The sequence below is a fragment of the Cynoglossus semilaevis genome, chromosome 8, assembly GCF_000523025.1.
Source record: "Cynoglossus semilaevis isolate Cse_v1.0 chromosome 8, Cse_v1.0, whole genome shotgun sequence".
Taxonomy (NCBI): domain Eukaryota; kingdom Metazoa; phylum Chordata; class Actinopteri; order Pleuronectiformes; family Cynoglossidae; genus Cynoglossus; species Cynoglossus semilaevis.
In genome coordinates this window covers 9,241,833-9,266,584 of record NC_024314.1, presented here as the reverse complement: position 1 = coordinate 9,266,584, position 24,752 = coordinate 9,241,833, and the positions used below count along the sequence as shown (strand labels likewise).

Genomic DNA, 24,752 nt, shown 5'->3' with positions numbered 1-24,752 from the left:
TTGCTGAAAAAGGGAAAGGGGCCCAACGGGCGAAAAGAAAACCTATAGTCTTACTATCACGGAAAATGCAAAAAAAAAAAAAAAAAATCAAAAGTCCCAGAAATGCCTCAAAATTGAAGTCTCTGCACCAAAACACGCTGCCAAGTGAATATTTTGTGCTAAAAACTCAGAAAAACATTACATCTGAACATGTCAAAATATCTAGCAGTCTTTATTTCATATCAATAAGTAATGCACCATATTTCAATAAACATCCATTTGAATTACGTCAAATAATTGCTAATTGTTATTGATAGTTTTTCTTTTGAAAAAATAAATATTTTCATTTTAAGAATCAAAAATGTTTGCTTTGTTTATTATTTTAAATATATATGACACAACTTGATAAAAATAAGTCATGAAATGTTGTTTTATTTAGAAATTCTGCCTTAAATGAGTTAACATTCTTAATTAGCTACAAAGTAAATTAAGGCATGCCTATAAAAAGAAAATTGAGTTTTGCCAAAGAAACGGTCCAAAATATATAGAAGAAAATGAGCAAAAACAAAACAAATAGCCTTAAATTAGCTTAGCATTAGTGCTAAACTGTCCTGCAGAATTTGTGATAAAAGTTCAAAGCTTGCCACACAGTTCATGGAGAACGAGCAACTTGGAACTTTTGCTGGCTGGTGAAATCAAAAAAGAAAAATTTGTTATTCTTTTATTGTCTACAAATGTAGCATAGGGTGACAGGGTGACTACTAGCGCAGTACAGGCTAAAAAGATATCCATAAACAACCAGAACAACACATCAGTCAAAGTAACTTGTTTATTTAAGTTGAAAACAACAAAAAAGCAGCAGTGTTTTCACAAGTCAATAGTTTAACATGAACTCATGAGATGAGATTAGAAAGACAACTTTAAGATAAGAGTTTTTGATGCAGACCTATTTTTTTCTATTGCACATATGGTCATTTTACTACATGTAAACGTACCACAGCATTTCAGTGATATTGTTTGTCTAACTATAATACATTGATCGTTTCAGGGACATGAATGACCTTTTATTTTGACTTCTGAATGGCTGGGCTCACCATCTTTTGTCCGGTGAGGAACTGCCATAAACCTCCTCGGAAGAACTCATTTCCAAAACCATAGAGGAGGGCGTTAAAAATAGGATTGGTTTTCGCAACAACTGGAAGCACCTGAGAAAATAAGAAACCATTCTGTTTTGATACAACTATTAAATCCATTTTCAGCAAAGTGAAGTTAGGCACTCCACTTCATTAAAAAGAAACTACATAAACTCTTACCATGCGCAGTTTTGGAGACACAACCTTGGCATCTGCAAAGCAGGCGTAGATGCACATGAGAACATAGGGGCCCCAGCACATCAACATGATCCTCAGGGGGAAATTGGTGTTAAACTAGGAAATAAAGTTATCTGTTAGTGCAAGAAATTAAGTTTTCTTTTTATTGTTTGAAAAAAACAAACAACCCCCCAGAAATCATTATAATATGTATTAATATCTATTTGGTTTTTAAAATGTAGCAATTTAGTTGTTTATGTGACAAACGACTGAACTGCAAGAATATTTCTAATGTATTATTATTTTTTTTATTATTATTATTTTTTTAAATATTTCTACTTTAAAAATATTTTTTTCAATTATATTTATAATAATAGTAAATTTAATTAGCTTGTGAAAAAGCCTGCAATTGAAGATAGACAGATAAGCCTGTTGTCATTTAATTGCATCCTGGTTACTGGTCATGAAAAAAAGTGTTAGACATACTTACTGCACACAAGCAAGAAAAAGCTTTTCGAATTTTAATTACTGATATTACTTCTACTAACATATCATCAGTAAAATAACTAGGACACAATACCACAAATAATACCTTCAAAACTAAATGTTCTGAGAGTGAGAAAGATGTGATATGATTTCAATGTACGTAGTGAGATGTTTACCCTGTGATGATGGACCTTCTTGAAGTGTTTATTGATGGAGCTGTAGCACGACAGCATGGTTAGAGCAGGGAACATCAGGTAGAGCAGCACCAGAGTAAGCATGAAGGTCATATAGTCCCTGTTGTGAACAGAGCAAAATGACAAGTTCAGCCAGCATTTCAGTGACGGCGCTGCCCGTCATACTCATTTGAATGTATATTGGCCGCACCTATCGCCTCTGGTGTAGTCCAGCGTGCAGCAAGTCCTCATGGGCTCAAAGTCGTAGACGCCCCAGCCCATCAGAGGAACGGCCGCCCAGAAGATGGACAGGCACCAGATGATGGCGCTCATTGTCAGTGTTGTGCTCCAGAAAAGCTTCTGCCCTACAGTGTGAACACATGAGCTGGTGGTCCAAAGAAAAAAAAGTACTACTATGTACTGTACTCACTGGTGCAATATTGATGGTATCTGTCCCAAGCAATAGCTGCCATGAAACTGATTGATGCCAGAACAGATATCAGCCCCTGGAATCCATGATATTCACATCCACTCTGACCAAATGGCCAATATCTAGAAAAAAAAAAACAACACTCAATCTTATCCAAATACAGGAAGTTGTTACATACAAAATAAAATAATGTTTTACTATGTGACAAAGAGAAAATACAGAATGGTTAAATTTATAAAGAGCATAATAATCTCTGTAATATATTAAAGTATGTCAGCTATGTCCAGAAAAAAATGGTAGACGCTTTGAAAATGTAACTAGAGCATAAATCTTTGTTAAAGCTCTTTGACTGCTATTTTAGTATCACATAATCCAACTCAGACAATGTCACTGCTCTCTGCTTAAATAACAATGTGACACAGCTTAGTTTACCCCAGGTCATATTCCATAAGTTTTTAAAGTACACTTTCTAGTCATTTTGTATCTAAGAATACCGACTATAGTAGAAGTGGTGAGGTTCAAACACTGGAGCGCTTCTTTCATTAAAAAGTGACACATCCTCCATGATTATGATCGATTCTTGAAAGAGAAACATGAATCCAGTTGAGCAGATATCCTCTGTTTCCTGGTACCTGAGGTAGCTGGCGTAGGCAGCGGTGAGTCCGTTGACGTTCAGACTGATGTCAGCCAAGGCAAGGTTGAACACAAAGAAGTTACTGGGCGTCCGCAGGTCCTTCACAGTGAGGAAGGAGACGACGTTGATGGCATTAAGTATGAATCCAAGCAAACCTAAAAGAAACAAAAAGACAGAGTTTACACAATGTACACTTTGACTCACATAAACAATGTCACTACCAAAAAAAAGTTTTTTTGATCGCAATTCTCAATTACCCCTGGCAAATATATTTTGTTTCAAGTTTACTGATATTTCCTTTCTTTTTTATGTATTATTTATTTACAATCAACACATAGTTTTTTATATATGTATTTTGAATTTCATCTTTTTTTTTCTTTTTTCAATAAAATTCTTCTTTGCTGAATATATTTACTTGGATTTTGGATATTGACTGGTGTCCCTTAACTACAGAGGAGGTCCAACAGAGCTTTATTGTTTAAAAAAAGAGGAAGAAAAACACGTAAACTTGCAAAAAGTTAAACTGTGAAACTGTCATGGAGTTACTACTATTGTGTTTGTTGTTGTTTTTCTCTACTCACCCCCAACCAGCAGCGCTGATCCGAATGTAAACATGTCAAACTCCGTGAAACCCTCCGGTAACAAATACGACGCCATGATATAATAAAATAATTGTAACTTTACCCCAGAACCTTTCTGCTTTTCCCTCCTCTAGTTGTGTTGCGTCTGCAACAAAGTGCGGGACTTTAAAAAGGCTCTTTCACGTGAAAAAGCATAAAGAGACTAATCTCGGCCCAATCCTCACAGGAATGTCTTAACAAGCGACTCAACGCCAAAGCAAACTCGAAGACTTTGTTCATCTGCTGCGCAACGCTTTGTGTTGGTGTGTGTTTGGAAACGAAATCGAACACAAAACGTTCCCTTTGCACTTTTGCACGCCGTGGTTTGATAACAAAAGCGAGGGGAACCACGGGAAATGTAGGACGTCGGGGATGACGCAGCCCTGTGACTTAAGGCACGCGTTACCTTGTGGGTACATGTAAAATATCACTTCAAAAATGTTTAATAGTCATGTAATAATTTTGGATGGACAGGGCTGTTACCTCAGAGCAGGAAGACCACCTCGGTGGTCTTGTGTTGAGGGTTGTCTCCAGATACTTGTGTCTCATATGTGGCCCTGTGATTAGATTTGATGTTTTAGGAAGTTGAGAATTATGAATTTTTTTAATTTAGCAAATTCATTTTCACAATTGATTAGTATTTCCTTTTTAGTAAATCATTTGAGAGTAAAGACATATTTATCTTCTAATTAGTTTGAAATAGATTTTTAATTTTCTCCCAAAAGTGGGCATTGTAAGCTGATTTGGTTTCAAATTTTTTAAATGATTATGTCTGCACATTAAAAAAAAAAAAAAAAAAGACTGGTTTAAACGCACTTATTAGGTACAGGAGAGAAACCCCAGTGCAAACTACTGCCATCTGGTGGGCATTTGCTGCTAGCGCCTTAAATGACAGACTTAAATATAATTTAGCAAAAGTTCTGAGATAAGAAACCAAGGGAAAAAATGAATAAAAATGAATATGCTAGAAACAAATATTTGCTTTTCTGTTTAAATATTTAAATACAACCACAGATAACGAGTAATGAGTTAACACATCACCCATATGTCTGATAAATATCACATTCAATAAAATATGTTGTTAACCTGTTTTAGATTTATTATGATTTCTAATGCCTGTTGTCCTGAGATATATGTGGAAGTACTTTCTTTGAAAGGTGCAGGGAAAAACTACGCAGCCTGTCAGCTTCCAGGAAGCAGCAGTGTGCTGTAATCGTGTGAATGAAAATAACCTTAGTCCTTCACTAATCCCTGCCTATCCTTTTTATCTCAGGATTCAGAGCAGTCGATGCAGTATGTAGCTGTGAGCCTGCAGAGAGCCCACCATGCACCATCCCCTGTCCCTCCAGACCTTTAAAGTGTAGTTTAGATGCGGAGCGTTTAGTGACTGACAGGAGAGGGGGAGAAAAAATGACAGCACACTTCAGCGCTGCTTTTTGTCTGGCTTTAGTTTTCCTCCCTGTTCTCTGCACATCCTGCCCAGTGCAGTGCAACTGCTTTTACCACAAATTAAGCGATGGATCCAAAGCAAGGTAAGAACTATCAATTATTATAAAATGTTTACTCACAAAGTGCATTGCATTAAGAGTTTCTGCCATGCAGTTTCTTTCACAAGACTCTGTATACACAACCTGACTGTGTAGAGTGGGATTAACTTGTAGTTGCTCTTTAATCTCTTTTGCTTGTTACTAAATAATGAAACCAACATTCACTCTAAATCAAATGCTGTATTATTGTAGTTCATTATGGGGCAGGACATGTAACTAAATCTTCCCTCTTCTAGGAGTGTGCTTTGCAATGATCCAGAGATCTCCGTGGTCCCTACAAACTTCCCCACTGACACGTCCAAGCTTCGCATTGAGAAGACAGCAATCACAAAGATTTCCAGCAGCAACTTCCACTACCTCAACAACCTGGAGATCCTCTGGATGTCCTTCAATTCACTCAGCTCGCTCAAAGTGGACAGTTTCCGAGGTTTGTACAACCTGGACGAGCTCAGGTTGGATGGGAACTCGCTCACCTCCTTCCCGTGGGAGTCTTTGACTGACATGCCCAACCTGAGGCTCCTGGACCTGCACAACAACAAGATCTCCACCATCCCAGCTGAGGCTACTACATACATCAAAAACATCACCTATCTGGACCTGTCCAGTAACAGCCTGTCAACCGTCCCTGGTGATGTCCTAACAATGTGGCTGAGTGTGAACCCTCTTCAGGACTTCAGTGTTTCCTCCAAATTCATTTTAGGTGAGCCAAATGAAGAAATTCGATATAATGACGTCGGTAGCTATAAGCAATTAGTCCAAACAATTCTTAGCAGTGTCAGCTAAATGTTAGTTTCAAGGACAGTAGTAAGGGTATGCTGCTAATCACAGCTTTCTTCCACAGGACTCCATGACAACCCTTGGCTGTGTGACTGTCGGCTCTTTGATTTAGTCCAGTTCCAAAAGTCTCCGTCGTCCTCAGTGACTCTGATCGACACCAAGCTGAGGTGTGCTGATCCAGAGAGCCTATCAGGGGTTGTTTTCACTGAGGCCGAGGTGCAGAGGTGCCAGGGCCCTCGTGTGCACACAGCCGTGGCCCGTGTACGCAGCTCACTGGGCAACAACGTTCTCCTCCGCTGCGGCACATTTGGCGTTCCCATCCCAGAACTGTCCTGGAGCCGAACCGATGGCAAGAAAATCAACGGCACAGGTGAGTTTTACTGAACTAAATCCTCATTTACCGTTTTTTTAGAGCTGAACCTATTTCTGTCACAGTTTAAGTTTCAATGAGATTTAAAACCACTGGTGCCAACGGTCTTAAGTCTAATTTGACCCGTCTTTTACAGTCCAACAGGAGATTTCAAGGGAAGGCATCATTTGGTCTATTCTGAGCGTGCCCGCCGTCTCCTACCACGACTCTGGAAAATATATCTGCAGAGCAAACAATTTTGTTGGCACAGCTGATGCCGTCATCTCCCTGGTGATCACTGATTCATTCCCGTCTGAGGAGAACACTGGTGGTTCTTCAAGGAGAAACAGAGGCAAGAAGAATGGTTCCATGGGTCGAGCAGCGTATCAAGAGAAACTCATCGCCAGATATGTTCCTCCACCAACGACCACAGCTGGACAGCCCATTATTGAATCCCTCAGTGGTCGAGGCTTGACGAGGAAGTATGAAATTGAGAGTTACAGTGTCTCGGACAGTGGCTCTGAGGCCAAGGGCAAGGAGTCGGAATCCGAGACGCTGGTGGGCTCGGATGCTCTGAGTAACTTGGCGGCCAATGCCTCGTCTTTACAGCAAGCTCCGGAGAAAAGGATTGTACGTTCAGTGAAGGTGATCGGTGACACCGACCACACTGTCTCTCTGAACTGGCGAGCCCCAACCGCCACGAACACCACAGAATTCAGTGTCCTTTACGCCGTGTTTGGTGAGAGGGACATGCGTCGCATCAACGTGGGAGCCGGAAAGAACAGGATCACAATTGAGGGTCTTGTGCCTAAAACAAAGTACATCGCCTGTGTTTGCGTCAAAGGCCTGATCCCAAAAAAGGAACAGTGTGTAATCTTCTCAACAGACGAGGCGGCCAGCGCTAGTGGCACTCAGAAGCTCATTAATGTAGTGGTCATAACCGTGGCCTGCGTCATTGCTGTCCCGCTGACACTGATCGTTTGCTGCGGCGCCCTGAAGAAGCGCTGTCAAAAGCTGTTGGGGCGGCAGTCCAAAGAGATGCAGGACTCTTACGTCACCTTTGAGACCCTGGCTCCAGGGACCAAGCCCAAGGGCGTGGAGGGCGAGTATCTGGCCAGAATGACACCTGACGAATCCAACAGGCTGCTCTCCGCCAGGTCTAGTGTGGACTCAGAGGCCATCATCAGGAGTGAAGGCCAGCCTAACGAGTACTTCTGCTGAAACCAAATGTATGCCTCAAACCTCAGAGCATGCACTTTGTTCTCTTAAAGTGACACAGATTATCCATGATTAAAAGTGCACTGTGCAAGAATTAGAAAGAGTTAAATATACTGTCATTTTACAAACGATTTGAGGACATGTATGATTCTTCACATTGGCCTACTGTGGACTGACTAATTACATTTTCTATATTAATTATCAAAACTATGAAAAGACCCCTCATATGAAGTAACTAGTCAGTCAAACCCAAGTGTTGCTAAATACCCTCGCAGGTCTTAACATGACAGTTGTAGGTCTATCATATAAGCTACTGTGTAAAAAGCCTTGTGGAATTAAAAAAAACAGCATTGATTTGCTGGGAAGTAAAAAGGGAAACTACACAATCATGATATTTTCAATTTATCGCACACTTTTAAGGTTGATGTGTTTAAAGAAGGAATTGTTTTTTTTAAGTGATTTGCATGTGTGCTAGGCAGAACAGTTGTGTTCAAGGTTTGTCCAGTTTCTATATTTACTAAATGAACTCTCCAAACTGTTACCATTCTCCCATTTACACTCATACTGTACATTTACACTTCACTTCAATATGCAGTAACGTTACCTTGTGCATTTTTCATCTTAACTGTCGATAACTGGAGCAGTTGACGGGTTGATGTCTTAACCTGGGCATCAAACCTCTGACCTTTTCTCCCTGCCGTCCAACACTTGCATGTACACTCTCTTTGTGTCTGGGTTTTTGTATATATTTTGTTGATGTGCCAGATATACTATTGTGTTGAAAACCTAAAAAGCAGTATATTTATAATGTGTAAATATATGTGTATGTATAAATGTACTCTATAAATATAATAAATATTTTTCTATGTTGACAAATGGATAAAATACTGTATTGTATCTTACTTCTGATGTCAATTATTCTCCTTTTGGCACAACAGGAAGTAGAATTAATTAAACAGGAAGCGCACACAAAAATGCACCAGTCATCCTAGTATAAGTCTTACATTTGGGCAGTTATTGTATATATAATGATATAATTCAATTAAAGCACAGATTATCTGTCCTTTCTGTCAGTGAAATGACGACTGAGTAGTACGGTTGAATCACATTTCTTAAAAGTACTGTTAACAAAAACAAAAATTCTAAAAAGTGGAACATAAGACAAAGATTTCACCAAATGTTTTTTCTCACTAGCTCTACGTCCTGATTCTACATTTAACAACATGAGTTACAGATTATCGAGGTCAGGTCACAGTCCTTCCCAGACATCTGTCCCTGTGCTGCCCTTCCCTCCCTCTCTGTGCTGCTAAGCCTGACAGGCGTCGTCTCCATTAGTCCAGAGAGGACTCACGTCAGGCCAAAGCTTCTGATTTAAGACAAACAAATTAACCTGAGTGATGCTGGAAGACAGGGGACAAAGAGGACACTAACATTGGACACAGACATTTGGACTGACCTAAATTATTATTGTCTTTGAAATAAACATTTTTGAAGTGGTAAAGAAACACCAGGAGGACAGATTCTATAAATACACCTTTCCCTTTACTTTAAATGTAACTTAGTGTCTTAAGTGTTACGTCAAGGATTAAGGTAATAGGCTTTCTCTCAGGCAGGTCTGAGGCATGTCCTGCTCTCACAGGCCCATTTCACATGCTCCTCCACAAATATGGACACCGTCTATGTCACACTGTTTATCACCAAGGCATTTTTTCTCCTTACCTCTGGATCGTCATCTTGCCCAATCAGCTGCTCTTGCACAGATGATAACCTGGGAAGGTAAGATAAAAAATGACATGCATTTAAAAAAAGGTTATTAATGATCTATCTTTAGAACTTTTTTTTTAAAGGATTTTGTTACGTGTTTTGTCACTACAGGTCTTTACTGTGCATGGAAACCTCAATGGGACACATCCCACAAGATCTCCCACACGATTTCACCAAAATACGAATAGAAAACTGCCACCTAACTGAGATACGACACGGATCCTTCTCCAGAGTCGCTGCCTTGGAGTTTTTGTGGCTGAATTTTAATGACATCACTGTCATGAACATTAAAAGTCTGGAGGGACTAAAGAACCTAACTGAGCTGCGCCTACAAGGGAACAAGCTGACTTCAGTTCCGTGGACAGCATTTCAGGACACGCCTAAACTCAAGATTCTGGACTTGAAGCACAACCAACTGGACGTGTTACCAGAACATGCTTTGAGACACCTTTCTGCCCTGACCTATTTAGATTTATCCTTCAATCGGCTCAGCATCATAACAAAGGACATCTTCACTAACTGGCCACTTTACCAAACCGCAGGGAAGTCCTGGGAGAAAGAAGGGCTGGTCTCTAATGTGGTGTTAGCGCTGCATGAAAACCCCTGGTTGTGCGACTGTCGCCTCAAAGGCTTCGTTGAATTCATAAGGACGATCGCTACTCCCATCATTCTCATGAATTCTTATCTGAAATGCTCTGGTCCCGACTACAGAGCTGGCAAGTTCTTCCACGAGATCCAGTTAAAGTCGTGTATGAAACCAGAGGCTCTTGCCCCGCAGAGCAACATCACCGTACCTCTCGGGGCAAATGCAACACTCACATGCTTAGTCAAGGCAAGACCCAGCGCATCCATTCAGTGGATGTACAGCCAGAAGATTATCAGAGGATTTAATGGTGAGAACCCTATTTTTATTCTACTATCCATTAAACTGCTTCAGTGTAACCTGATGTCTTTAACAATAAGGCTATTAAAAAACACAGAGCATTACCTACAGTATGTATAATGAATAAGCCTGATTTACAGTCATGCTCTATTTGTCCCTGTCAGCCACTCAGGCCCAGGTGGACGCAGACACCGTCACCTCTCAGCTGCTGATCCCTTCCCTCCACCTGGAAGACAGAGGTGTCTACACCTGCACGGCCAACAATTTCATTGGCAACTCCTCTGCAAACATCACGGTCCACCTCCACTCTTCCAACTTCTCTGTTTCTCTCCCTCCCCCTGTCCCCATGTTGTCCCCCGATGAGTCTCCCTTCATTGACATTCGCATTGCCAAGCAGACAGTTTATGGCGTCACCCTGGAGTGGTACGCAGTGCCAGAAAACCCTGCAGAGACCTGGTTCACCATCCACTTTGGCAAATACGATGCACCCAAAAAAGAAATCATCCACATCGGCCCCGGCATCAACAGCTACTCCGTCAGTGACCTGCTTCCTCTCACCAAATACGAGGTGTGTGTGTCTCTGAAGAACCATCCCCCCAGGGAAGGCCAGTGCATTGTGTTTGTGACCGGGAACGACATCAGTGAAATGGAGCAGAGAGAGCGGCTCATCCACATCATAGTGATCGTGTGTGCCATGGTGCTGGCGGTGCCAGCCGGCATGTACGCCTGCACTACAGAGGCCAGGTTCAACTGTGTGGCGCGTTGTCTAGACCTGTGGAAGAAACACAGGCGGAATGGAGACAACCTTCCAAGGGGAGGAAGGCAGGGCAACTTTGATAGTCTGCAGGCAACAAGTGAAGAAGGTCTGTGCAGAGACTCAGAGGAACGACCAAAGAAGAAAGGCAAATCTGAGAAAAAGGTCAAAGGAGGGAGTGCTGCTCATCTGTACTAAAGGAACTGTGACTGAATATAAACCTCTGTGCCTGTTTCTTTTCCTGTTTTTGCTTGTCAATAGCTAGCTCAAGTTGGCTAAAATGACCAACCCAAGTTAGTGCTGCCATTACTGTCTTGGATAAAGGCACATTTTGTGTTTGTTGATGCAAAAAGAGTAGTGGCACTAATAAAAATACATAAGTGCTATTTATGTTATAAGTGACATTTCTGTCTGAAGCTAAAAGTCAAATGTTTGACCGGACATGCATAAACTTCTTTTTTTTTTTAATATTTGAACATCTGCTATTTCTTCGTTTTTTATGTGTTGATGCTGATTTCACTGACAAAATAAAATAACAAAAGGAAAAAAAAACATACCACCTATGGGTTTACAGGAAGGCAAAAAAACAAACACCAAGGCACCGTCTGACTTGTTACGTAAGCACAGCGATTCCCCCTGCATTTATATGTGCACTCATAAGCAGATTAAAGTGACTTTCTATCTGGATCCTTCAGAGTGGGACATGATATTTCCATTTAATGACAGCAGCTGTATTTCACTTACACAGATGCCATGGCACAGTCACAGTGAACTCACATCAACCGTTACACAATAATATTTATGTTTTAGGTGTAAAGAACTGTTAAGTATATTTAAAAGTATACTATATGATGAATTTGGAGATACTGCATGTAAACAGTGAAGTGTAAAGTATATATGTACAGTTTATATAAATAATAATTTATAAATAATATATATAAAGTACTGTTTATAGCGTATCTATATTGTTTATATATCTTACCTTTATAAGTAGTAGATGTTTATTTTTATATATAAATATACAATATAAATGTATTCATATATATACAGTAAATATATACACACTATAAATATAGTGTATATATAAATATATGTATATAAAGAGTATACACAGTTTGTACAACCACTACCATTATATGTAATATTAAACTCCAACGCATTTACAATCAAAGTCATATCTGTAAATGCCAGTTTTAGTTGTTCATTGTACTCTACAGTATTCATTAATATTAATAGTAGGAAATGTAAATACTTACAGGTGGCGCCGTTGGTTCCAAACAAATGTGATAAGGCCCACACCTAAAAATATAAATTTCAGTTTAACAACCTCATATTTATTCTGGGTAAAGACGGTACAAAGACATTACAAATATACAACTTTACATAAACAGACATTTTATTAATTTTGGAAAATTAACAACGTATTTATTTATTTACCTGTATTTATTAATATCTCATCTTTAAATGGTGAGCAGTTTGGACACCACCTAATACACTACATTGAATCTGGTACATTTAATCAAATGACTTTCTTAGAACCTTACTACTTTTAAATAACTAATAAAACACATTTCAAGATCCAAAACTTAACCCCCATCAATATCTACGTTACCTTAGCTTTATCTTGATTTCCTCATGTTCTACTGTTCGTCTTCTCCGATAACTTCATTTCCTGTACATGTTGTATATTCACAATTATAACACAGCGCTGAACTTTACAATCAATCTATGCAAAATATATAAAAGCATCTCTCTAAGGTCACACCATCAAACAAATAAAACAATACTCGTAATACTGTAAAAAACAAAAACAAACAAACAACAGTGGCACCTTGTAGTCGTACAACGTTTCAGCATTTTTTTAAGCAGCTCTCATGTACAGCCCAAATTTTAACACACACACGTCATTTAGCACACGACAGGTCACGACCATGTCATCCACTTGCACTTTTTCTCAGGAAAAATCCACTAAATTCCTTGTACTGTGTTGAATTTTATTCATGATGTTATGCAACTTGTGTACACAGTAAGTCCTTCTAATCCTCTCTTGGGTAAATTTTCAGAGGTGCTTCTTAGGTTTAACATGATGTTATCCCTCCTCAAGATGGCAGTAAAGACGATTTCTAGGACTCAGAATCCATCTTCTCTTTCCTGAGTGAGGTCAGCTGAGGATGCAGCAGATCCTCCTTTGCCTCCTTTATCTCATATGAACACATAAACACACACCGAGTGTTGTCACTGTAAAGGTCGGTCCACTCCATCCAGACAGCTTCAGGTAGGAACTTTTGGGTAACATGTGACCTAAGTGCAGCACAAATGTCGCAAAAACTGTGGACAATCTGGAGCGTGACGTGTCGCCTTAACAATAACCTTGGTTGTTTTCCTTTATTTTCTGTTCCAACTTCATTTTAAGCTCCGACACCAGAGCTGAGCTCATGTTTCCGTCTTTTCGGTGATAAGACTTAGCTTTCTTGGAACCCTTTGAGACTAGTGCACCAGATATTGTTGGTATGGCCCGCGACCTCTCGGTGACCCTTGTAGTTGACGGCGGTGGAGGAGGCGGGGGAGGATTCCTCCAGAGCATGGCGCTGTCGTCTCGCTGAGGGCTCTCGGGGTCGACGATGAGGAACTTGTCTGCAGGGCTATTGATCTTGATGAGAGGCATGGTGAAAGTCCAGGACTGCTGGTCCCGGGGCCGCTTCTTGATGATGCGACGCACAGGTGTGATCCTGTTGGACTTTGAGTTGCGCATGTACATAGCGGTAGAGATCAAAACAGTGACCCCTACCATGACCGTAATGATAAACGTGACCATGCCTAAAGCTTTCATAGGATTGTCCCTACTTTTCATTAAAAAGGCAGCCATAGGGCCTTTGAGAGGCGCCTGTGAAAGAGCACAAATAAAAGAGTTTAAATCAAGTCCAACAGACTAACGCTCAACGTGGAAATGCAGCGTTTGTTGCAGGCATGCAAGCATGATGGACTGAGGAGCAAAGCACTGGCAGAGGAGACCCAATCCACAGATCTTAAAACCATGTCACACTCACACCTCAGACCTCACCCTTTTCCAACATGCTAATGCAAAGCCTACAGCTGCACCAACTACTGGGTGTGCGTCTGACAGTGCAGTGCAGTGAGATGATTCTGATGATAGATGAACAACGTGATCAGAGGTCATGAGATGAAGCTGACTCTAGGACCTGATCTAAAAATGGAAATTTTGAATTCCTATTCTGTAGCACTGTAAGATATAAAACATTTAAATTTAAAAAAGAAAATATGAAATGATATGACATAAATATTATTCCCTTCTTACTCCAGTTTCAATTGCTCATGAAATCCCTAACAGACAAAAACAAAATCCAGTAAAAAAATAAATATATTTTAATCTCTAAGGAATACCAGTGTGGAATCCGTTATTTCTCACTTGATTCGGCGAATCACTTTAATATAGTTACTTTCTGGGTTGATTCTTGACTTTTTCACTGAATTGCAGTATAGGATTGTGGAAATGCAGATTGTTATTAAAATAAGTGAAGTGACAATGCTGACGCAAATTCCGAAAACAGTCAGCGGACGCTTGTTGAGGCCCATGACGTACGAAAATATTCGCCCTTTGATCTGCAAAGCACGATACACAAGACAGAAACAAACCAAAAGCACTGAGTCATGTCATCATGGAGGATGAAAAGATGAATACAAAGTAAATGAAAGAGGTGACGTTCAAACAGAAATATATGAATGCATGTGATTGACAACTTTAAAGGACAATGTCCTGATTTCAACAAATACTGACTAAAATAATAGTTAATAAGAATGTTGCCATCCTTCTACTTTTAAGATTTTTTCCTAATTATGATATTGACTTACATAAATACATGAACTACTGTGGGTTTTTTTTAACAGGAAATATTTTTTTTCTTTAGTGAAACTTGTAAATCATCTTAATACTTAAAAAATAACTTTTACAAACTCTTAAGTACCTGCATCAATATTAAGTATGGTTATCATTGTTTTCCAACATAGCAGTGCAGTAAGGGACAAAACCGCTGCTTGTAGCCCTGAACCAGGCCTGGGCAAACTACGGCCCCTGGGGCAGGTATGGCCCACTGGGCTTTCCAATCTGGCCCGCCAAACACTTTGTCAGGGTATGGTAACGAATGTTGTCATGCCTTCTGTTTCATGCATTACAACAAACTGACTGTAACTGCCACCAGATGGCAGCAGACATTAAATGTGGAAATTATTTTTATTTTTTTTATTTTTTATTATTAATTAAGTTTAGGTTTATTCTTGTGCATTTTATTTAAATTATTTTGTCCATTTGACATCAAATAATTATATTTATAATATTATTATATTTATATTATTAAATAGCAGCAATAAGCATAAAAGCAGCAGTATTACCCTTTAAAGTACATGAAGATAATGGTATGTAACTTGCTAAAGCGAGGATGCTAAGTTAGCAGCATCACAGACTCCAGCAAAAACCCTTCTATTTTTCTGTATGTTTCTGCTGGAATCTAGCGCTTGTACATGGTTTTAAAAGCAATGCAAGCATGCAGTGGGTCAGAGCAGGTCTTACCGCCTCGGTGATGTCGATATTGACCATGGCGGTCGTGCTGAAGGATGGAGAACCTCGATCCCGGGCCTGGATCACCAGAGACCACTTGCAGTCCTTCTGTATTGTGATGTTCTGCACAATCTCCATGGACTTGATGTATGGCTTCAGCTTGATCTCACCAGTGTCACCGTCGATGTCAAATGCATTGTCAGGGTCGGCTTTCATTATGGAGTATTGGATGACATTGTTTGGAGACTCTGCGTCATCATCCACGGCCTGGACAGAGAGCAGAACGAATCAGAACTGCTCGAAATCTGAATAATGAATAATGCTAAGATTTACATCAGATTTACTGACTTTATCTGGCTCTTTCGTTACTATATAACATTCACTCTGATCCCCTACTGAACTAATGTTTCCTTCGAAAAACAGTGTGGCCTAAATTCTCACCTCTATTTTGACCGGAGTACCGATGATCATGGTCTTCTCCAAGAGCTCGCTGTCAAATTCTGGTGAGTGGTCGTTCATGTCGAGGACAGTGACAAAGACCTCGGCCAAACTGTACTTTCCCTCAGCATCCTCAGCTTTGATGTAGAAGTTGTATTTAGACCGGACCTCTGCATCCAAGGAGGTCCATGGCTGTGTGGAGATGAGACCCGATGACGGGTCGATGGCAAACCTGCAGAACCGGAGTACAGTGTGAGTCCAATTAACAGATCATCAGATCTACCATGTGTTTGTGTTTCACATGTAAATATCAGGTGTGAAAAATATCAGCTTTAACAGGTGATATTTACATCACAGGATGTGAACATGAGTCATTCTCTTATTAACTAACAATACAAGTAAGTCTTTCTTCTCTATTACTAGCACCTTGTAAAACTAAAGTCAATATTCCTTGCATGAATTCTTATTTTATTTAATTATTTATTGTATTTTATTTCCCTTTTATATAATACATGTTTCTATTAAACCAATAAAATTTTAGTAAGCTGTGACTTGATGACGGTTCAGTGTGATACACTGAGACAGAGTGAACCAGTTTTGTATTTTCTCCTTTAGCTAAACAGTTGAACGTGCATTAAAGTATAAAAAATACAACCAGAAAATGAAAGGCATTCTGTGCCTTTTGTTCCAGAGTGTGCTTCTTTTCTGTCCTGTTTTCCACTGTGAAAACTCACACGTTGCTGCGCTTCTGATAACTTTCACACAATTACCTCAGTTCACTGGCTGTAGACGAGCATAAATTCTCACTTTCCCTTCCCTGCACGCTGCCTTCTTTTCCAAAGCTGTTTCTCTGGCTCCAGCTGTCACACTGCATTTTAATTTGCTCTCCCTGTACGAGACAGGCCAAGCTGCCTATTTTTAACCCTCCAATCCAATTAGGAGATTAGCCCGCATCTTGCAGCCAACATCCCAGTGAGCTGTTTGTGTAGCTGAGGGGCCAATCAATCTGGTTCCCTGCCCTGAAAACTCTGGGCTGTACCAAGTCGTACCGTGCAAAAAATAACTTTTTATCTTGAGAGTTTACAGAGTTTACGTAAAATACCTCAGTTTGAGTCAAAACGTTTTACAAATTGACTCGTATAATACTCACAAATCTGAGCCTGATCCATAAATCGAGTATTTGACTTCACCCCACGAACCTGAATCTGGATCATGAGCCTGAAGGAGAAAAACAGAGCAAAAGATTAGAATTATGTTTAAATTAAAGGGTATGATCATATACTCTCTGCAACTTAGTGTGACTCAGGTTGGCTTTTTTCAGATAAGTTGAGACTTAATCTTATGTATGGCGGATTGAAAAGTTCCTCCTTGTTCAGTGGGGAATAGAGGTCGTGGGTCAACATGATTAACCCTGCAGCAAAATGAAGCTTTTTATTCCACCCTGTGAAGTGGGGACATGCAGCCAGGATTTAAACACTACAGAGATTAGATTAGAGTAATGAAATGTTGATTTTTTTTTTTACATTATTGATGCCACATGTGTGCTAAAAGGAGACGTGAATTACATTATGCGTAACATGAAAAGTAATATATAGAATCCCTTTTATCTTTGCTGATGACCACCTGCTTTCACCTAATGAACTGCTCACAGTATTACTGGAGGATTGGGGGATTATATAATCACTTTTGTCAGGTTAGAGCAGAATTTAATCACAGTTAACATACTGTCACAGACACAACGCTGGAACCTCCAGGGGAGTTTTCAGGAACCCTGGCGATGTAGTACTCGGATGTGAATTCGGGGGTGTTGTCGTTTGTGTCCAGCAGGTTGATCACTATGTCGGCTGTCGCACTGAAACGCTCCGGTGTGTCTATCTCCACTGCCAACAGCTGCACAAACACAAAGGCAAAGTGTGTTCAACAGGGTCATTGTACTGAGGGTCATTGTACTGATATGTTTATTTATACATATTAAAAAGTACTTCAATGCTGGATATTTGTATGCATTTTCTAACAAAAAAATTAGCAAAATTTATACTGTATTAAAAATATGTGACAGTGCCAAAGTGGTAATATAAAATGCTAGATTGCATAAAACTTTGTTTTATTTTAAATAACTATAAAAAGAAAACATCCATTCAACAGCTAATATATCTAATTAAACTTAAAGTCATACTTTGAATCTACATTTTGCTAAACCTGTGCAGGCCTAGACTTCAAGGGTAACTCCCAATGCACAGTAAGAAAAATATGGACTATTAATAATATCCTAAAATCTATACATGTCGCAAAATCTTCAGGAAGTGTCCACTTCATTTACTTGCTGTGAAGCACGCTGTGGCTAATGTGTTTCGTGAATTTGGGTCATATAAGTATAAATATGTTTCCTGCAGCTATAACCGTAAATGTGATGTGATCAATAAAGTAAGTGACAAAAAAAAACGTATTTTTTTCTTATTCTTTGCTAACTCTGACCTTAAAAGACAGTTTTGGTCCTCTCTCATAGTCAATGCCAGCTGTGTCCTCTACAATGATGGTCACTTGCGCTTCATTGAGAACCGTCTGGGGAACCACTCGCAAGACTCTATTTGGGCCCACGAGTCTCAGTTTAAATTTAGCATTAGCTCCCTATGGAGACAAAAACAACAACAAACACAATACGAGAATTATGAATTGACAAAGTAAATTTAAGATAAAAGGACAAAGTTCAAGAATCATTCTCACTGGTAAATCTAATAAAATAAACAGTGACAAGGCAGCATGTAGAGACAAAGACAGACAACTGTAGACCTGTGGGGCTGAATCTACCTGATCAGAATCGTTGACGGTGATCTTAAACCCTCTGAGAATCTCCCCAGCGGGTGGATGCTCGTACATGGTCACCTCAAACCTGTTCTGTGGTCCGTTCTCCCCATAAAATGTGGGAGGGTGGTTGTTTAGGTCCACCACACGCACGGTTACTATGGTGAAAACATAGTCCAACAGCTGGTCATCTGGTCCAACCTCGGATGCCTGGGTGTTAAAGTGAGAAAATTCAGTAGGAACCCGGCAAAAAAATTATTTTTCTTTAGAAAGATGAGAAATATTTGACTTCACCTTGACTTTAATTTCGTATAATTCATTCTTCAGCAGAGATGGGTAAGTGTTCAGGGTTATGCATCCGGTCGTGCTATTTATGTCAAAGACTCCATCACTACCTGAGAAGTGAAGACAGAAAACAATGTTCAGACGCTGATTGTGAAATATTTTACCATTATTTCTGATGTACACTTCTTACCATTAACAATAGAATAGTGAATGGGGTTTGGATTGCCTTGATCGCCATCTTTAGCGTACACAGTAAATATTTCTGAACCCTGGCGGGGTGAAGGAAGTGGAGCCCGTGTCAACAGAGGTACACAGCATATGAATAGTACTGATGTTCAGTGGTGAAAAGACAGAACTTACAGGCAGTGATACTTCATAGACGTAGCCAAAGTAAGGTGTTCCTACGAAGGATGGAAGCATGTCCTGGGCATCTATGACATTGACTGTTACTGTGGCTGTAGACGTCAACACCTGGTGCTTCCCTTTGTACTTCCCGCCTCCATCCTAAATTAATTAAAGCATATTTAGAATAATGGACGTCCTTTTTACAGAAATGATACATGATGGAAAGGCCATGTATCATTCTGTATCATTTCTGTATGTAACTGTAACTCGACCACCTTAACTCTTGATTGTGACTTAATTGTGTAGGACTGAAACAAGACCCGGAAAGACAGAAAGTGGTTTGTCACCTTTGCAACTACGGTCACAAAATGTGTTGTCGTGGTCTCGTAGTCCAGGCTCTCTCCTGGTTTGACTCGTAGGATTCCACTGTGGGCATCAATGGTGAACTTGGAAAACGTGGAAGTCTGAAGGACACAATGGACACACTTAGGATGGGATAGTTAATACCTGAGAGTGAAGAAATCAACTGAGGTGTTAATCTAAAAATGTACTGTTATATAATGCTGTATGCTGTTAGGTTGGATGACTGTATTAGATTTACTTCCCTATCACTGTAATGCATTTTTATCTTTACCATTCTCATCAGTGCAGCAGAGCGTTCCTAATATCACTTTGACCTCCAGTCTGTCCCTCACATCAGAGAACATTAATGATGTTTTTCAGTACATGTTATATTTAACATTTACCATTCTTCCTTTTTTATTGTTTGATAAGTGGGAGTTATGAACTAAAGGAATATTCATATGTAAAAAGTTATTTAAGAAATTGTCAGTCTTTTTTTCTTCAAACAACAGCTTCTTGTTATTTAAAAACGTATGTCATGTGTGAACAGACTTAAATAGAAGTCACGTGTTTGCTGTAAAAACCTAAAAACGTATGTCATGTGTGAACAGACAAATAGATTTTCCTCAAGGAGATTTCAAGTCACGTGTTTGCTGTAAAAACTTGTAACTCTGTGGGTGTTTGTCTAAAAATGTCAGCAAGCTTTTGGTTCTAACTGGATATCTTTACATTATTATTATTTTTAATAAATATTACCTGTAGATAATATGTGATGCTGCCTCCTGAACCTATGTCCCTATCCAATGCTTGGACCCTGTAGATGCTAGTTCCCTGTGTGGTGTCCTGTCAAAACAACAACAAAAGAAACATGAGATTAACTTTATTTTTATATTTATTTATTGTTCAATTAGGAAAATAGACACACTGCAGTGAAAAAATTCAAAAACTGCAGATGACACGAGCTGTATTTTTTGGTTATATGAGCTGTATAAGACATAATAAAGATATAATGTACCTCTGGGACATCAACAACGAAAGGCAGGTTTTGAAATTCAGGAGGTTCATCATTGGCATCGGTGACAAACACTCTCACCGTCTCAACAACCTAAAAAACAGAGACTTTGAGCTCCAAATGAAAACAGCACTGATGAACTGACTGGTCGACAGTATAGAGTTAATTATGTTCCCTAGGAACAAACGCTTACCTTGTTTCGACCATCTGTTATGCTCACCATAACTGAAATCTCATCATCTTTCTAAAAAGAAAAACAAAACATCACTCTTAGACAGAGTGGTTAGACATTTTTATGCCTCATGCATCATGACTGACTCACCTCCCGGTCGAGCTCGTGAATAACAGTCACGTTTCCAGAGTTTGGTTCCACCCTGAAATATTCTGTGGATCCCTTGTCAAACGTTAGTCCATATCTGACTGGATCGTCCTCTGGATCCGTGCCATTTAGGATATAAATCTGTGTCCCTGAATGAAAGACAATGGCTTCTTCACATACTATTGTTTTACAAATGTTTTTATTTATGTTTAAAAACAAACTTCAGTTTTAGCCAAATGAGTAGACATTTTATTGTTAAAGTCTTTAATGTTTGGACTAAATTTGTATTTATGAAAAAACAATCCTTAGCTGTTCGTCAGCGTGATTGACACGTTTTATGATCAGGGCAGATGAGTCACCACCCATAATGTTTTCTTCCTGTTAGTCTCGTTAGTATGCATCACAATCCAAAAAATATTACAGTGATTAGCTTTAAGTCTTATTAATCACTGAGACTTTCAAACCTGCACTGAATTTCCTTTCACACTTAAATCAAGTGTCATCAAAATGAGAGACTTACCAACAGGAATGTCTTCTGAGATGCTGAACAAGGCCATGTTTCCATTCATGCTGCTCGGTCCGTTATCATAAAAATACGGGGCGTGGTCAGATTGCCCTTCAAAAACACATGAAACACATTATTAGTTATTTGAGTGGAAAATAAATAAATCAAAAGGGTAAAAACTGTTGAAACAATTTACTACACCTAGTGTGTACCTCATGAGTTTTTAAAATGTTTTTTTTAGGTATGCATACAGTATTTTGAATTTAAATAGAAATGGTTATAAAAAGAAATAAAAAATGAAGTGCTACACTCACTTGCTAAAAAAGGACAGGAACCAAGGAGTGAAGAGGAGGAGAAGGAGCACAGACATGAAATTTTAATACTTATTTGAATTTAGGGTTGCTAGAACAAAAAAAAACAAAAAAAACCAAAACAAGCAAACACATAACTTATTATTTACAACATATACTACTACAGTAACAGCAAGGAGAGTTCACACTAAGATGGACATTCACTCAGTGTGAGAGAGGATTAACCAGATAAGAGCAAGACGAGCGTCTTAACCACAAAGACAAACAAAAATACCAACCCTACCCAAGCTGAAGTGGAACAGGAGAAGAAACAGTAAAGCATGTGTTTTCTTCTCTTTCTTCATCCTGGAGAGGAGCTGAGTCTTGGCTGGCTCATGTGGAAGGCTTGGTGGAGGGTAAGAAAAGTGGTGTTTGTTGAGCCCCTTGGAAGCGTCTCAGTCACTCAGAAGAAAGAGGCTGGGGCAGATCCTCATCCTCTAATCCAGTGACGCATCCCTTCCCTGCCTCATGTCTCTTCTCTTCTAGCTGGCTGCTTCCATTTTCATCTCTTCTGAAAAAAAAAAATACAAAACTGAGAGGGAGTGAGATCAGCTTGTTCACACAGCGTGGTGTGATCTTCACACATCTGCACATACTGTAATGTACACACAAGTGAAATCTGTAATTGGGGTTAAAATAAAATAAGTTTCAGGAGGAATGAGGAAGGTACTCTGGAGTACATCAAATGGATTTAAGTTTTACTGTATGTGTGGAATTTGACACATGGTACATTTGACTTGCTGGTGTCAACTTCAAGGAACAAACTGTTTGATTTGTTCTGTTGCATTACAAAACATGGTCTGCCGTAGCACACAATAGAACATCTCTTCTCATCTCAACATCTCTTGTCAATTTAAAGACACAGTGGATATCAGAGGAGTTTACACCTCACCAAGTCACTGTTTGGTTGGTATTTATTTAACCAACATGACATCCTGAAAAGCAGGAGCAGTTTTTAAATGAAATGCTCAATTAGTGTAAAAGCCCTGCTCACTTTCTGTTCAACTGGCAGTGTTAACTATATGTGGAAAATCTCAATTTAGTTTATATTTAATATAGTTTTTATTTGTTGTATCACTAGTTTCATTGATATATTTTTAAGACAATTAATTAATAATTAATTATTGTTCAAAACCTGTCATTTACATTTAACCTGTCACCGTGAAGAGCAGTGGTCACTTCTGGAAGCACAAGTGCTGTGTGTATACATATACTGTATATATACTGTATATATATATATAAATATGCTTTCCAATGAATCTTTCATAAGTAACAGCTTAATTAACTTAATGTATTAGTGCTGCATAAGGGCTTAGCTCTAAGCTAATTCAGACCTTGGTATTGTTTGAACTGTGATATACAATTTTAAATGATTTTGACACTCAACTTGTGTTGAAACGCCTGATCCTTTATATACTTTATCAACACAACCTTCCCTCTGACCTCTACGGATAATTGAGAAATTATATCTAATTAATAAAATTCAGACTGCTTTGGACGCGGGTTTGTTTGGCTGACTGTTCTGTGTGATGTTCTGGCTGATTTAATTCATTTCCAGGTGCTGACTTGTGCCTTCCTGCAATCACACATATAAAAATAGTGTGTGACGTGCAGTGACACGCTTGTGCTGCTGATCCGTTTATTGGTCAATGACAAATCTACTAAATCTACTAAAAATAAACACTAAATCCATGGGTGGTTGTTTGATTATGATGATGTACTTTAATATTTAATGAAAAAAATATTTACTTTTTAATTCATACAAATAAAAATAAAAGAACTGATTCTGATTAAAAAATATTTTGTCAACTTTTTTCCACCCATGGATTTTAACAGGGAATAGTAGGAATAGAAAAAATATTTTTCAATAAAATCACGTGATTTATATTAATTCACATTTTCTAAAACAAAAATTACAATTATTTTAGCGATGTTCTTGTGAATCATGTCGGCCTTTTTTGCTTCATGAAATGTTGGTGAAATCACCTTTATTAGAATATTTTAGAGATCATAGAACATGAAAATGTTATTTTGCCACTCCATACCTATGGATATTTAGTAAAATAATTAAAATGTTGAGATGCATAAATGTGTCACATTCAACTTCTAACCATACCTAATATGCCTATGCAGATCACATTTGGCGGAATCCAAGCTGAATAAATATTGAAAATACATAATCTACAAAAGAGACCAATCCATGGCTTTACACCATAGTTAAGGCACATTAATAAATATTGGTCCTTTCGACACTCATTTAACGTTAACTTGCTTATTTCACAAATGCAGTTTCTTAATTTGCAGTCCATTATTCACCTGTTGTGTACACCAACATGACCTCAGACACCACACAGCTGCCTGAAATGTAGTACCTGCATACTTCCAGCTTTCAGCATCAGCCGCAGACACCCTGGAGTTGAAGGGTTAACTTTAGAGAAGCAGGCAGATGGTTGACAAGAGGATTACGACTAAGCCTTTGTCATCTGCTGCTGGTCTTGGTTGTAAAGGTGGAGGTAAAGACAAGGTGGACCCCTTCTGGACTCTCCAGTCACCTGCACACTCTTTAAATGTGTCGTCAACAAATATCATAAATAAAGTAAAATGACTTTTAGCTACTAATTTCACCCAACATTGGTTAAGAAATAAAAACATCATTAAGGGCAACATGATAACAACTGGCTATTTATGGTGGATTTTTAGGTAAAACTGTAAGCAGCACAATGTAGTTTAGACAACCAATAATGGGTTTATTCTGTTTCTTTCTTCTTGAATTCAAATTTAGTTTATTATTTTTTTTCTGGTGATTTTTTTAGGATCAGAACATGAAAACAGATGTGAAAGATAATTTGACTCGACT

General features: G+C 38.9%; 5 protein-coding genes across 17 annotated transcripts in view; 2 read left to right on the top strand and 3 right to left on the bottom strand.

Annotated features, from left to right (window-relative positions):
- LOC103381923 (probable histone deacetylase 1-B) overlaps positions 1-24,752 on the bottom strand; it is a 388,477-nt gene that overhangs the window by 1,641 nt on the left and 362,084 nt on the right. The gene's annotated exons all lie outside the window — the stretch shown is intronic.
- Positions 795-3,966, bottom strand: rgrb (retinal G protein coupled receptor b). The gene is made up of 7 exons (XM_008314530.3): positions 3,594-3,966; positions 3,011-3,167; positions 2,379-2,500; positions 2,160-2,313; positions 1,952-2,069; positions 1,293-1,406; positions 795-1,184 (listed from the first exon to the last, which is right to left on the bottom strand). Exons 1-7 carry the CDS (start codon positions 3,667-3,669, stop codon positions 1,044-1,046), a joined length of 882 nt encoding a protein of 293 aa, XP_008312752.1. The 5' UTR covers positions 3,670-3,966; the 3' UTR covers positions 795-1,043.
- Positions 4,440-7,526, top strand: lrit1b (leucine-rich repeat, immunoglobulin-like and transmembrane domains 1b). Its single transcript, XM_008314532.3, has 4 exons — positions 4,440-5,164; positions 5,416-5,879; positions 6,021-6,326; positions 6,463-7,526. Exons 1-4 carry the CDS (start codon positions 5,043-5,045, stop codon positions 7,524-7,526), a joined length of 1,956 nt encoding a protein of 651 aa, XP_008312754.1. The 5' UTR covers positions 4,440-5,042.
- On the bottom strand, positions 7,427-24,657 carry LOC103381927 (cadherin-related family member 1). 10 transcript variants are annotated; one of them, XM_025058183.1, is made up of 21 exons: positions 24,268-24,657; positions 22,140-22,427; positions 21,860-21,862; positions 21,561-21,656; positions 21,044-21,189; positions 20,915-20,965; positions 20,725-20,814; positions 20,466-20,552; positions 19,715-19,831; positions 19,383-19,526; positions 19,213-19,291; positions 19,032-19,132; positions 18,744-18,947; positions 18,411-18,563; positions 17,661-17,825; positions 17,086-17,153; positions 15,939-16,167; positions 15,510-15,764; positions 12,181-12,223; positions 9,243-9,291; positions 7,427-7,519 (listed from the first exon to the last, which is right to left on the bottom strand). In XM_025058183.1, exons 2-20 carry the CDS (start codon positions 22,198-22,200, stop codon positions 9,266-9,268), a joined length of 2,118 nt encoding a protein of 705 aa, XP_024913951.1. In that variant the 5' UTR covers positions 22,201-22,427; positions 24,268-24,657; the 3' UTR covers positions 7,427-7,519; positions 9,243-9,265. The 10 variants fall into 10 exon arrangements, 8 of the variants coding, with proteins under 8 accessions (XP_024913951.1, XP_024913952.1, XP_024913947.1 ...); XR_003050487.1 differs by lacking the exon at positions 7,427-7,519 and adding an exon at positions 12,537-12,596; XM_025058184.1 differs by lacking the exons at positions 7,427-7,519; positions 9,243-9,291 and adding an exon at positions 10,830-10,942.
- On the top strand, positions 9,399-11,678 carry LOC103381926 (leucine-rich repeat, immunoglobulin-like domain and transmembrane domain-containing protein 2). Its single transcript, XM_025058190.1, has 2 exons — positions 9,399-10,180; positions 10,335-11,678. Exons 1-2 carry the CDS (start codon positions 9,412-9,414, stop codon positions 11,120-11,122), a joined length of 1,557 nt encoding a protein of 518 aa, XP_024913958.1. The 5' UTR covers positions 9,399-9,411; the 3' UTR covers positions 11,123-11,678.